This window comes from Micropterus dolomieu, linkage group LG09 (assembly GCF_021292245.1).
Source record: "Micropterus dolomieu isolate WLL.071019.BEF.003 ecotype Adirondacks linkage group LG09, ASM2129224v1, whole genome shotgun sequence".
Taxonomy (NCBI): domain Eukaryota; kingdom Metazoa; phylum Chordata; class Actinopteri; order Centrarchiformes; family Centrarchidae; genus Micropterus; species Micropterus dolomieu.
Genome location: NC_060158.1, coordinates 23322918 through 23337772, shown reverse-complemented (window position 1 = coordinate 23337772; position 14855 = coordinate 23322918). Strand labels below are relative to the sequence as shown.

Below are 14855 nucleotides of genomic sequence, written 5' to 3'. Positions count from 1 at the left end.
TTTGAACAGGCTGTTTTTCAAATGCAGCTTTTTTTGAAGCTACTGCTGTGATTTCAGCCACGCAGGTGAAGAGTTAGCTTAGAGCTGATTGGTCAGATTCCAACAAAAACACATAAACACATCAATTCACTCTTTAAGTATGTTAAGAAATGGCCACATCCTGGAATTCCCTTCTTTTAAAATGTCTGAGTAACTTGGCTGATTTTTCCCTATCGACCTGTTTCTACTTGTCATAAAAGCAGTTTTGCTTCTTCCAGCAATTTCCTACAAACAAGAACCACTAGTTTGAGAGAAAAAAGAAAATGACCTTTGTGTCAGCCAATCAGATTCTACACTAGACTTGCTCAGTTGTCAAGATTGCTTTTTCTAAGAATAAAATAATATTTTAAGACTCAGGAAAGACTATGTGACTCATTAGGATGGATGTTTTTGCGTTCTGGAGCAGCACTGTTGCAATGACTTTCAATTCCTATACTTCCCTTGCATGCTCTCTTCAGTCTACCGACTCTCTGCTCCTCTCTCTCTCTCTGTCTCTGGCTTTCTCAGGAGACCTGGTTGGATAAGACCGCCTGGGCTATAAAAGCAACAAAGAGCCTGGGGAGAAGAGTCTGACACTCAGAAACATTCAGCAAGTTTAAAGTACGGAGGCAAGAACCAGAATGTGCTGTTCTGAAGCAATGAACACACACACACATTACATAGATATGTGAGTGAAAAACACAGACAACCCATTTTCTTTCTCTTGTCTGATCCTTTTTTCCCTGTCTTCTCCTCTTCCCTTCTTGAAAGTTTCCATTTCTGGAATCCCTCGAGGCCTCTTTTTTTGGTATTATTGTTCGGTCAGTCTGGGACAACGCGAACTGGTTGGCTCCTTCTCCTTCAAGCACACACACTCATTTATGTAAATTGTCATCAGAAACGTGATTATTCCACCTGTTCTCTTTGTGTGCCAGCAGTCTGCTATTACTGTACATATACTGCTCCACACCGTTGACTCAGTGTTGTATAACAAACAAACTCACTCCCCACTGCTTGGCTCATGTTGGCAATTGCTTGATTTCAGCACCTCACATACAGCACTGCAGTGGTCAAATTAATGAGCAAGAATCCACCCTTCCCTCAGCGCTTTAGAGGAGAGCTTTTCATAATAAGCCAAAAGCAGAGCAAGAAATATTCATTTTAACAAGCTGTTTGTGTTTGCATATAAAACTTTCTTTGTAAAAGACATATTGGTCTTAAAATTATTCAGGGATATTTTTCCTGTTATTGCTGTAAATGCTGAACAGGTAGTATATTACTTGACTGAACAAAATGAGTTGATTTAAAAGCATTAACAAGCATTTATTTTCATGTTTTAGGAAAACAGTGGTATCATTACTAGAATAAAAGGTAGAATGGATATTTGGAAAGTCATCCCAATACCTTCAAGGATATATATGGTGTATACCATCCTTATTTTTGAAATGTTGGCCGTCATTCTTCCTATCTGTAATAACAACATTGTACTCACCAAGTTTTGAGCTCAGATCTTAGCAGCATCGCTAACATTTCCACTAGTAGCATGGTAGCACGACCAAATGCTACATTGCTCACCACCACAAGGTCTGCACCTGCATCTTCCTGTTGATTTTAACAATCATAGTGTGAGAAAGAGGGTGGGACGATGGAATTTTGGGATGGCTCACTTTGAGATTTGCTCCATATAAAGTAGTTTAGATATTGTGGCTGAACTGCTGACTTGTTTACAACCTGTCTTATTGTCTTACTACAGTTGCTAAAGGTATTACTGCATTTCCCAGTAGCTTTTGGCTAGCCATTGTAATAACATAATTTTTAGCATGTAGCATGACTAAACACTACAGTGCTGCACTTTTTTTCTCTTTAACAAAAAAAATGCTCTATTATTGTATTATATTGTATGACCATAGATGTTCCTTGATGCGATAGCTTCAATGTGTTTAGCTACTTTTTCTGAAAAGGTTGTAGTGTTGCCCACAAGCTACAAATGCTAACACTGTCTGACTGCTGTTTCTTCCTCTATCATGATGTCACCATGTTCCCAGATCATAGCAATTCAACTAGAGAGTAGCCTATAATGTCATCAAAACTACCAAAATAATGACCAGGTTGTAAGAAACCAGAATTATTCTTTATACTTTACAGGCATGGTACTGCATTAGAAGGCAGGTTTAAATATCACACACACACACACACACACACAGGAGAGGAGATAAGCCCAAAGGAATCAACAACAGGCAGCCTCTCTAAGGGTTCCCCTGTCGAGGCAGGAAGCCACTACATCGTCAGCTCAAGATGTGACAACACTCAGACGTTAATCAATGCAATACACCCTGGGCATTGCCAGGGAATGACCCTTGTGTGTGGCAGTGTGACATACACACAAACACACACACACCCCTCCTCAAACAGCCGACCGATTACGCATCATAACACAGCTGATTTGCCCCATGGGTTGACACTCGCTGTCCAGACAAATCAGATTGTCCTTCCCAGCCAGCCCAGTGGAGTGTGTTTGTCTGTGCCGAGTGTTTACATGCTCTGGGTTCATCTAGATATTGCTGTTGTTCCATAGCGCTTTCTGCAATGTAATTTGTCACTACTTGTAAAGTGTTGAGCAAAGAAGAAAAGCTGAAGGCAACAGGATGGAAGAAAAAGTGTATCATGGATTTTGACCGGGTAGCGCAGCACTTTCTTCTGGGAAAAAGGTCATGCTGGGTAATACTGGAAAACTCTCTGAGGGCTTTAACGGAGAACCCGTGGCCCTAAACACATCTATGTTCATAAATAGTACTCTGCATCAGGCTATTTAAGGCTATTCTGATGATATCTACTGTGGCTTACAACCCAAATGTTTCATCCGCAAACAGCCTCAAAATTCCCAACAAACACTTTTCTAGAGCTCTGCCTGCTGAATCCCCCTGAAGCGTAGCTGGGCCCCATCCCAACAGATTCCTCATGACCTCTGGAGCACAGAATCACTAAACTGCCTCAGTCGAAAAAAACTGCTTGTTCGCCTGTAAACTCCCCATTAAAAAGAACCGTGGGCCAAACCGCTCTCCTCCACCGCTGTCAGATGGCAGTTGTTTGCAATGGCAGAGGCGCCGCATGAAAGGGTCTAGGGGTTTAAGGCAGCTACTAGTTTGGATGTCATACGAAAAGGACATTAAGACAAAAGACTGCGGGAAAACAGAAAAAATTGAAAGCCGATGTGAAACACACCCTGTAGTTATGATCAAATTGTGAGATTTACTGCAGGGGACCATGCGCACAGGCAGGGATGTAAGATATATGCCAGATGTAGCCAGACAAATGCACATACACACTCGCTCTGTGTCTGCTTTGTGCTATTTTGGTAGATGGGGATGACTTGGCAAGTGTACATATATGCACTAATGTAAGCAGTGGGTCCATGTACATATGGGGAGGTATAGGGTCTGGCACATGTTTAGTGTGGTGACCCACTTTTCTTTACATCTGGACCTGATAACTTCCCTCTCCAGCAGTAATGGGAAAGAGATTTAGACTGTGACATCTCTATCTTTCTCTATCTTGACTGACTTTGAAACTTGGCTGCAGCAGCCCAAAGTTTCATCCATAATCAGGCAGCCGGGAGTGTGCCATGAGAAATGAGGAACCCACTCCACACCACCCTGCAGTGAAACATACGCTACAGTACAGACTGATGCTGTTTTTAAAGCTGCTCTTGGTTTTTGTGATTTACGTGCAAGGTTTACATTTCATATGGAATGAACCGAGAGGTCCTTCTATCCATCCCAAAAGAAAATGCACCATTGTTTGGTCTTGAGTGCATTGAGGTTACATGGTGCAATTTAGTAATCCAAACAAGTCATTCATTTTTAAAATACATTTTTTTCTTAAAGGCACACTCCCTGATTTTGTCATAGCTGCCAAAACCACCTTCAAATCCCAGAATTTTCTCAAACTGGTGTTCAGAATCAACAGTCTACCGGGGCACTATTTTGCAATTTAAGTGAGTAGGAACACCAGAATGTGGAAGAGCTATACTTCATCTCACCTTCTTAAAAATGGTTCGGGAGCTCAGGGAGTACTGAGTTCTTGCAGGTTGTACGGTGACTCCAGAATGGATACAACCTTTCCAATGTCATGTAATGAAATAATCATCTTAATGGCCACTTCATTGCTTGCTTTTGATATGTTCTTTATAAACAGATGGAGTTTACTCAGTTGTCATGGAATCATAGCTGTTTATAGATGAAGCTTGACAGTTCATTCTTCATTTGAGATTGTTTTGTCAACTGTTTCCAACATCCATTTCATGTTCTTTAGTCCTGTCCGTTCCCTCAAATGTCAGCACAACCAAGAATTGTTTGCTATTAGTCAAAGTTATTATTAGTCAAATATGTCCACCAAAGTTGAACTTTACGCGAAAGCCATGCGAAGATGTACTTTTCCTATCTTAAAAATGTCTGTGTGGCTGAGACCCAACAAATAGCCTGTATTTGGTAAGTATGGGTGATTTATGTAAAAAATTACATTTTAAAGCTTTCTTGTGTGACGATTTCTTTCCACCCATGTTTTCTCTGATTGCGCCTGATCTCTTCAATCTTAGCGAACCACTTCTGTCCACAGCCATCACACAGGGGTCTTTCCTCGATGAACTGCAAAGACTGACAGGTCCCAATAAATCAGGTAGGCTTTAGAAAAGAAAACTAAACTAAGCCTTTAAATGCCTGGACCATCTTCAATTTTTCGAATCTCTTTGTGAGTCACTGACCTTTCCAGGATCCACTGAACCAGCTGGATTTTACTGTACCTTCTAATATACTCGCCTTTTTTTTCTAGCTCCCTTGGGCCAATAGATGTTCACCTCAGGATAAAGACATTGTTAGTGTGACTGAGGTATGTTGCTTTAGAGACTGACTTCCACTGCCACATGGGGTCCCGGGGGAGCCACGCTAACGTTAGCCTGATCTATCTGCCTCAATATTGGTATTGATCCGTGTTTAGTGTCGATGCCGGCACTGGGGATTAATGATAACACACCACCGGTCGGACACACACCGGTGGAGCATTGCTGGACACAATCGGTCTAAGCGTGGAAGGACATGCACGTCGAATTGCTACACACATGTGCACGCACACACAGAACACACGCACACACACATCCACACCTGCCTAAACACACACCACTACAAAATGTTCTCTTTTCACTTCTGCCGCACTGCAGAGCCTCTGCTGCTTTGCTCCAGCAAAAAACACACTCGCAAAAAGCTGAGTCGTGTTGATATAGCCACAACAACTGAGCAAGACATGCCAAACCCTCCACACACACACACACACACACACACACACACACACACCTCCTCCTCCGCCTCCTCCTCTCTCTCTCTGCCGCCGAAAGCCAGAGCAGACTGATAAGCAGGCAGCCAGAGACGGACTAATCCTCCTACACTGAGAGACGTTTCGGATGGTATATGATGAAAATCAAGCTAAACAGACAGAGAAAGAGAGGGAGAGGATGAGGGAGGAAGAGGGAGTGTGCATAGAGAGAGATGAGGGGCAAAAGTGAGGCAAGGATAAAGATTAGCAAAATGATGAGGATAGAAATGGGTTTTTAAGCATTATTAGTGTGAAAGGAGGGCTGAGAGTTGGTTTTATTTTAATTTCCTCCCTCTTTCTCTCTCCTCCACCCCCCTCCTCCACGCATCGTGGCACCGTCTTGCATGTCGTTTTTGATAAATGTTGCTATTTTTCAAACCGAGCCTCTCCACCCGTTTGCCAGTCTCTCAATCATTCTTGCCCATCCTCTCTCGCTCTCGCTCTCTCTATCCACCCCCTCCCCACCCCCACCCCCTCTCTCTGCATCTCTCTCCCAGTCTTCCAGTACAGAGGCTGATGTAGGTCAGTGCGTCTGGTGCCTGTCTGGAGCTGCAGAGAGCCTCCATGCCTGGTCCTCGCCGACCCCTGCAGCGTCTGCAACCGTGCCCGAGCTGAGGACACTGCTCCCTGGGCTATGTGAGGACACGACCAGCCCGCCTGACCTGACCTGGAGGAGGATGTGCCTGCAACAGAGGAGGACGGGGGTGTGAGGTGATATGGGGTGTCTGTTTACCATCGAAAGCTTAGTTAGCAAATGTTGTTTGCATGTGGATCTAATGCGTAGATGTATATGTAGACAGAGAGAGGCAGAAGGAGAGGTAAAAAGGCAGGAGATCGAGGGGAGATAGGCGTCTCAGTCGTCTGTCTCTCCTCTGCGATTTACAGCACTACGGAGAGGTTTTTTGGGGGAAAATGTTCATGCAATGTTGCCTCTGCGTTCACCTTCCTATACTCACGCACTCTCCACACTGTCTGGCTCTTTCGCCACTGCACTACCTAATTTCTTTATGATGCTTTCTGTCTCTTTCCCAGACCCGATGCTTCAGCGTCTGCAGCCGTAAATGTTTCTGCAAAAAACCACAGCGACCCAGCAAACTCCAAACTCTGATGCGCCATTCCTCCCCCAAAAATATTTTCTTTCTTCTTTTGCAGTATATCCACTCCTGTGCTGCTCCATACGGATCCAGGTCTGAGAGATGTCCCCTCCTGAAAATGCAGAATATGAAAAGTGTCTGCCCTCCACGCGTTGTATGTCGATTGCCCTTTTGACAGAAGCCAATGAGCGCAAGGACGACAAATTTAGCAAAAGAACAAAAAGCTTTGTTGACGACTTCTCCATCTTCTGATTTTGCTCTTCTTTGCTTCCCTTTCCCCCCACTTCTTCTCCTCTGCTCTCATTCTCCGCTCCTTCCCACTCCTCTGGCTTTTAGACAATGCCCCCCCAAAAAAACGATCGTTGTATCAGTGTCTGAGTGTAGTAGAGTGCAGCTGTGAGAGTGGCTGAGTGTGTGCGAAGGAGTGTGTGCACGTTTGTGAGTGAGTTTGATGTGTGTGTGTTTGTGTGTGTGAGAGAGTGTGTGTCTGCGCTCTCGATATGACTCTGCAGAACGTCTGGGTCCTGCAGCAGTACACTGGTACTTAGCTGGCTCTGTCTCGCCGTGAGTTTGTGTGTGTTTATGCATTTGTGTGTCTGCATGGAAGCGCGTGTTCATGTGAGTTTGTCTGCATTGCCGTGACACAGCAATCATCTGACCTGCCTCGTCATCACTATCCGGGGCGAGGGATGCTGGGAGTTCCCGGGGCGTGGCGTTGCCGTCCTGACCACACCTCCATCTTGAGCTCATTCTTTCATCCGTTTCCCTTCATTTGACTCTCATCGCTCCCCCCCCACCATGACTGAATCCTCTGGATTGCAGCAGTGATGGAGGGGAAAGCGAGTCAGGAGGCGAGGACTCTCAAATCGCTCCATTCCCACAACAAATGTCTCAGCCTTTCTCCTGCTTTGCAGTAACTTTTTATTTTGCCTCTGTTTTGTTCATGTTGTACAATCAAGGACGCTCTCTCTTTTTGTCTTTGCATCTACATGACACTCACTCGTTCTTGCTCTGTACCACTTTGTCTGTTTCTGTGTCTCCAGGATTTTGAAATATGATGGGAGGAAGGAAGGACATATGGATCAAGAAAGAACAGAAGGATCTTTCTGTTGAAAGTTTTTAGCAATCTAAAAAATTGCTAACTACTTTTTCTGTCCAAATAATAAGCTTGATTATTAAAACTATAGACGGAAGGAGAAAAAGAAGAGTTGTGGTCATCAAGAGAGGGTATTCGGTGGGTATACAAAGTAACATGTATCCATACATTATAAAGTCATTCGTTACAACAACACTACAAATTAAGGCCTTAAAAACTACTAAGAGGTGAGCCTGACAGCTTTAATGTCAGGGTTATTATATTGGATTGCATTATATTGTAAGGTGTTCCTGTTATTTTGCCCACTTACACATTTCAAAGTATGATTAAAAGCAATTATCTCATCTCTCTCGTGTATCTGTTTTTAGCCCTGATTGTCAAAGTAGAGGAAGAAACACAGAAGGACACAAGGAAGTATTAGGTAATGTGTGTTCCATGGCAACTTAAAAATAACTGACTTTGTTAGTGTTGTTGTGTAAGGGCTGACAGCAGTAGGTGGGTGATATGGTGAGATGGCCACCTGCACTGTCTGCCACATCCACACAAAACACAGAGAGGACAAACTGCCTGTGGATGAGTCACACACAGGGAGAGAGAGAGAGAGTGTGTGTATGCAAATCAGTGCTTATTCTTCAGATTTTCTGTTTAACTGCAGGCTGGAGGGGACTTCCCACTGGTTTTCAAACTTTCAATCCCTGGAAACGCTCCAATTCAGTTAGGGCTGGACAGACATACGCACATGTACACACACACATACAAAGGCCTCATTGTGTTTGACCCCGGATGACGAGCAGGCAGGTCAAAATGGCACGTCACTCCTAGGCGTTTGAAAAAGGCAAGCACATGGTAATGAGTTCCTCTGTTTGACAGCACGCAGAGACACCCGCTCACACACATTTTCTCCTCAATGCAGCTCGCTCCCTGCGTCTTCCATTTCTATCTCTTTGCTTTCTGTTATTGGATTCTTAATTTCCCCCTTCACATTTACGACACATTGTGATGGCTATGTTCCCGTTTGTTTTTCAGCCTGGTCTATGACAGCCTCGGTTATAATAAACCCAGCTCCCTGCAAAGAGGCAGACTTAAACACACATAGACACACACAGTCACTCTACGTTCATTTAGGCTGCAGTTAGCTCTAGGGTTGGCCTGACATATCGATTTAATATTTATGTTTTATTAAAAATTGCATATTAAACACAGTGTCAGTAAGTGCTAAAATAATGGACGTTTCTACCTTGCTGCAGGTCTAGTAAATATGTTTTAAATGTTCTTTTTTAAAGCCCCTAACATAATTTCACTAACACCTCTTTTAATGGAGTGTTCTAAGGTTAGAAAAATGCTATATCACAGATTTTCCACTGTGATAAAAAATACAATTCTGGCAAAAATGAAGGAAAGACCATCTTAAAATGTTTTTATACACAAAATAATCCTAATTTAACCCAGAAATATCACCATATGCACATCATCCTCAAACCCCCACCTTCTCCGCACACACTTTTAAGAAGTCGCTGTAATAGCCCCAGCCTCCCACAGCACTCTCTCATAATGACACTATCCCTTTAGGCGTCAACAGAGCTGAGACAAAGTGCCGGTGTATTTGGGGTAAACACATGGCTCCAGCAGCTCTGAAGATGACAAAGTGATAGGCCAGCGTGATGGGGCCCGGTGTCCCAGCGCTGCCAGAGCCTTACATCTGCCAGTGACAGAGTGGAAAGCTACCTGACAGCTGCTTCTCACACATCAGATAAGATTACAGGTATATCTGCTACACCTGTTTAAACAAACCTACGTGTGTGCATGCTGCTGCTGTGTGTGTGTGTGTGTGTGTATGTGTGCTGAGACCGGGAAGGAGATAGAGAAAGATAGCAAACTAATCCTGTGGCAGGTGCACACTTGTAATTGGGGCAGCTAAAGAAATAGACTGATGAAGAAGCTCATTATTATTTATGTGTTTGATTTATGTAAGCACCGATGGGGGCAAAGGGGTTGAGTTGTGAAATTTTAAAGAGTTTAGCCTGACATAAGTCTTATCATAAATTAAGAATGCACATCATAAGTGCGTAACTGATGCTATATTAGAGTACATGAAGATCTAATCAGACAAAATAAATTGATTTATTTGTTGCTTCCATCGGTGGCTGATTTCTCTGTGGCAACCATTAACTGAAGGACAGTGTTTGCCCGCCTTTTAATTATCACCAAAAGCACTCCTGTCAGTCAGTTCTGTTGCAGGATCAACGAGTCTTCACTGCCGGCTGATGACATCACCTGCATGATTTAATGATGGTAGCTCAAAGCAGTCGATTATGGGATGGAGATCAATCTGCTGTACATGTTAACATGCATGCACATACATACACACAATGTACAGCTCATCAGCTCCCTTTGGCTCTAGCCTGACATCTAGCGACACAGGCTGTAACGTGATCCTACATGACATAGCTATGTTAACATAATGGGGCTGTGGAGGAGGAGGAAAGTGTACATTGCAGAGCGTGCAGAGCAGGAAGCTGCTGGAGTGAGTGTGACTTTGTTATTTCCGTGTGGCCCTCACACTTAAATCTACACACTTTTTCATGATGTTCATAATTACTGGTTTTCAGGTTTCTCGTTTACCATAATGCACCAATGTAGAGTGAAAACACCAGCATCACCTCACTTGCATCTGTTGATACTGCCTGCTGTGTGATGTAATGATGTGAGCTGGTGTTGTAATGATTTGTAAATAACAGGTTGTGTGAGCTGTGTTTGGGTGGGTTTGCTCTCCGCTACATCCCTGCTCACCACACTGCAGTCTGACTAACACAACATGTTGTGGCTGCCTTTGTGTTTTCTCAGCATTTCCTTGCCCCCCTATTACACATTATCTAAATTTAGTCAATACTCATCCACAAGAACGTAACAAAGTTCTAAGTATATCCTTGCAAGCTTCACCTTGCAGCAGGGGAAAGGACACTGTGTTCCTTTTAACACACACACACACACACACACACACACACACACACACACCTAGTTCGTCTTTCTTCCAGTGGAGTCTGACAGGAATGAGGTCAGACACACCGATCCTCATTGCACATTATTATTATTATTACCCGTTTTTTTTATTCAGCCAATGGCAAGCCAAGGGGAGTGGCTTCACTGAAAATCAGGATGGAGACAGAAGCTGATTGGCTTTTATATCTCGCGATGAGGGTATAAAACGGCGAGGTTCTCGTTGTTGTGTTTACAGTAATATTACAGAGCGCGAAGGAAACAGGGAGACTATGAGAAAGCGCAGCTGCTTAATTCAACCACATGGTTCCTCAACCGCACAGACAAGCTGCGCTGCAGACAGCCAGGTTCACATAAGGGACTTGCACTGCTGTTGCCCACAGCGGCACGTTTTGAGCCTTGCAGGGCGAGTTTTCAGCCGCACAGGCAGTTGAAAGTTGCTGTTAAATAGTTTCGGGATTTCTTGTTTGTTTCCGTGAAGCGCACTGGTAACAGTTGAGACAGCAGACGTTTGCAAAACGGGCTGACCTGAAAAGAAGAGCCTTGGATGAACTTTTTAGCCCTGGCTTTAAAGCGCCTGAAATAAGAACAAGTGAGGAATATTTTTTGTGAAAGCCTAGGCATTTTTGCGCACTCTAACTTTATCAAAGCACTGCACTGGACAGTGTTTCCAGACACTTGGAAGAAAGGATGGTGCAGCACATGAGCCAGACAGAGAGCGCCCACGCTCATTCCCCCGGCGGGGACTCAACGGACACGGGAGAAATGGACTTGGAGATGGATGCGTCTCCAACCCCCGAGTCGCCCTCCTCCGGGGTGCGGAGCGACTTGGCGTGGTGCAAAACTCCGACGGGGCACATCAAGAGACCCATGAACGCGTTCATGGTCTGGTCCCAGATAGAGCGGAGGAAGATTATGGAGCAGTCGCCGGACATGCACAACGCGGAGATCTCCAAGCGACTTGGGAAGCGTTGGAAGCTGCTGAAAGATACAGACAAGATCCCGTTCATCCGCGAGGCGGAGCGGCTGAGACTCAAACATATGGCCGACTACCCAGACTACAAGTACCGGCCCAGGAAGAAGGTCAAGTCGGGGAGCGGAACGAGTAAGCAGGCGGACCGCGGGGAGAAAAGCGGGGAGCGCAGCGCAAAAGCCGGTGTGAAGCGAAGCCCAGCGTCCAAAGGAGTGAGCAGGACGCACAAACAAGCGGGCATGAAGACCGCTCCGGGGCAGGATTATGCGTCTCCCGGTGACCACCAGGCGCTGTTCAAATCCAGGTCAGTGTCTGGGGCTAGACAGATCCCGGAGAAGCGCACCGGAGAAGCGAGGCGCGGTCACATGTTCGGCGGGGCAGGCAGCCTGGAAAGCGGGCCTCCCTCAGTGGGAGTCCCAGCCAGTCCCACCCTGAGCAGCTCAACAGAGTCCAGCGACCCGCTCAGCCTGTACGATGAGCAGAGCCCGGCGGCCAGCGAGTCATCACACACCGCGCGCCTCAGGTACGCTCGCGCCTCCTCTCCAACACCGTCAGCCTCTCACTCTTCCTCATCTGTATCGTCCTCATCATCAGATGAAGAGTTTGAAGACGAGCGGCTCGACCTGAACCCGAGTCCCGGGTTTGAGAGCATGTCCCTGGGCGGCATGGGCTTCTCTGACGCAGAGCTGGACCGGGATTTGGACTGGAGCTTCGGGGAGTGCGGGGCGGGATCTCACTTCGACTTCCCCGACTACTGCACCCCGGAGGTCAGCGAGATGATCTCAGGAGACTGGCTGGAGTCCACCATCTCCAACCTGGTTTTCACCTACTGAAAAGGACCACGGTGGAGAGGAACCGTGAAGTCCCCCACGTTTTCAAATGTTCACCCCCCCTGACAGGCGTGTGCGTCCAAACCACAATATTTCCGCCATTCTTTCAATAAATAAGGGAGAGTGAAAACAGGAAAAGAAGCCTGTGTGCGCGTTAAAGCCCAGGTACGCGCCGCTCACAGACTTGGATAGCGCTTGGTGCGCTTGACGGGAACGCGCAGACGGGGGAAATGCTTAGTTTGCATTTGGACACAGAGGAGGAGTGAATGTAAGCAGAGAGCAGTGAAACACACGGACTTGAGCTCAAATGTTCAATCCAATCCGCAGAGGATGAGGACTGAGACTGAACTTTGAATATTCATGTTATTTTGGGTCGGGAAAAGGGACATTTACTAAAGAGCTCGTCATGTTGGGTTTTGTTTAAGATATAGCCAGTTCACATTGACCATCAAGTTGCTATTCAGGTGTAGTTTTTTTCCAAACTCAAAATAGTTTCAATATCAACAGGCATGCCCTCCGAGATAAGGAGGATTTTGTTGTTGTTAAATGCGTAAAAATGTTCATAGCTGCGTAATTACGCAAATGTGTGTGACCATAGGACACAATTCACGATCACCAGCTTCTCTTTCAACGGCAGGACTTTAAAACAAAGACTGACTCAAAACTTCAGAAACCCTTTTCTGAACCTTTTTAAACACTCAGTGCACAATTCAGGACCAATGTTCCCCGACGCGCATCCTTTCTGCCTAGTGCTTCAACTTTGTAGTTCCTCTGTGTCAGATGACGTTTTTTATATCGATGTATTTATACCGGCCAAACTTTTTTATACATAGAAGTATTGTCCTCGTACAGGTCTCGTTTGTGTTTGTGCACATACACCTGTCTGTATCCAGTGCGGAAGGGCTAGAAGTGTATCTTATTTAAAATGTCTGACGTCTCTCACTTTTAAGGAGATTTGAGTGTGTCATGATTTTCTACTTGTATTTTTGTACAAAATCTATAGAAAGGGGGTTTCCAGCAAGTGGGTAGCCCACAACATTGTTGTTTGGCTCTACATTGGTGTTTAGACGTGCAGAGGGGGAGGGGGGTTGTTTGGCACAATCTGACCTCACACAGTGTTTACAGTATTTACCCACATGCTTCTTAATGGCACAGTGACTCCAGTTTCACCAGCCAAGTAAACAAAGCTCCACTTAGGCTCCAAGTCTGAGTGGTGACTGTTTCCAGTACACATAGACCTAAAGTATATGAGTGAAAGATCCCAGAGAGTCACTGTTTGGATAGAGCTAATACCTCTGTGTGCTTTTTTCTTTATCAAGATAAGTTTTATTTGAACCACTGGATGGAATTTCACACTCATTCCACTTTGCCTAGATCTTGGAGGGAGGGAGATGTATGAAGTGCTTCATCTGTTATTGCGCAAATTGCATCAAAAAATAGTATTTAACCTTTCTGTACCTGTTGGCTAAGTATAGCAGGCTAATTGTTTTCCTATATTATGGCATGGCAAATAGCATTTGTATTTCAGATTCAGGTATATGTAGCTATAGCTGTTGTGTTTAAGATTTTTAAAAGAATAATAACATGAAGATATTTATGTAAACTGACTGTACTATAAGCAAAGATTGTGTGTTTTTATGTATGATGATGATGATGATGATCAACGACAGGCACTAGGACAGCCATCTTTGGACATCCATATGTTGAAGATGATTGTGGTCCAGGAGTTTCTTTTTTCCTTTTTTACCTTCAAGACATCTTTTCTATCGTCCTTTTTCTTTTTTCATTTGTGCAATATGCTGTGTATGATCATGTTTTGTCCAATCATGCCAATATCATTTGATGTTTATAGCTCAAAACCAGCCAATGTTTGGGTCAATCACTGCCTCTCAGACCTCTGTACAGATTGTCGTTTTTTTAAAATTTGTTTTTCTTTTCTTCCAAGAAGGAAATAAAATCAGCTGGAACTGAAAAGTACAAAGTGTCTTTCTCTTGTGGTTTTTCTCTCTCTGAACCTTTTTAAAGGAGCTAAAGTAGCCTACTATCAACGGGTTACCCTAACCTAAGTTTTATGTAGCACTGTGAACCAGGAGGAGACAACTGAAGCAGTCGTACATATTAAAGCCCCTTTTTTGTCCGAAGTGTGCTCAAGAAAATGTGAGCCCTCGTTATCACATTCCATAGTGAAGCCTTATTCAAAAGATCCAATCGGGTGTCAGATGTTTGTGTGTTTGTGTGTGTGCATCTGCGTGTTTGCTGTAGGTAAGTGTGCAGCTGCAGACAGTGAATCAATAGCCAGCCGGTGAATTGATAGGAGTGGTCTCTTTCTCCCTCTCTTACTCCGTCTGATTTTACACGTGCAGAAAACGTGGCTGCCATGGAAACACTGTATCCAAGAGAGAGGGTGCAATCCGCTGTGCCACTGTGTGTGTGTGTGTGTGTGAGTGGGGGGGAGGGGGGAATAAGGGACACAGACTGATCCA

The 14855-nt window shown here is 44.7% G+C and overlaps 1 protein-coding gene and 1 long non-coding RNA gene across 2 annotated transcripts; both read left to right on the top strand.

The window, feature by feature from the left end:
* The first annotated feature begins 4310 nt into the window (after positions 1–4310).
* On the top strand, positions 4311–7918 carry LOC123976787. Its single transcript, XR_006826431.1, has 5 exons — positions 4311–4505; positions 4613–4692; positions 4846–4902; positions 5880–6093; positions 6535–7918. It is a non-coding gene; the product is annotated as an uncharacterized LOC123976787 (long non-coding RNA).
* Positions 7919–10784: 2866 nt separating this feature from the next.
* On the top strand, positions 10785–14349 carry sox4a (SRY-box transcription factor 4a). The gene has a single exon (XM_046059274.1). The coding sequence runs from the start codon at positions 11260–11262 to the stop codon at positions 12373–12375; it is 1116 nt and encodes a 371-aa protein (XP_045915230.1). The 5' UTR covers positions 10785–11259; the 3' UTR covers positions 12376–14349.
* The last annotated feature ends 506 nt before the right edge of the window (positions 14350–14855 follow it).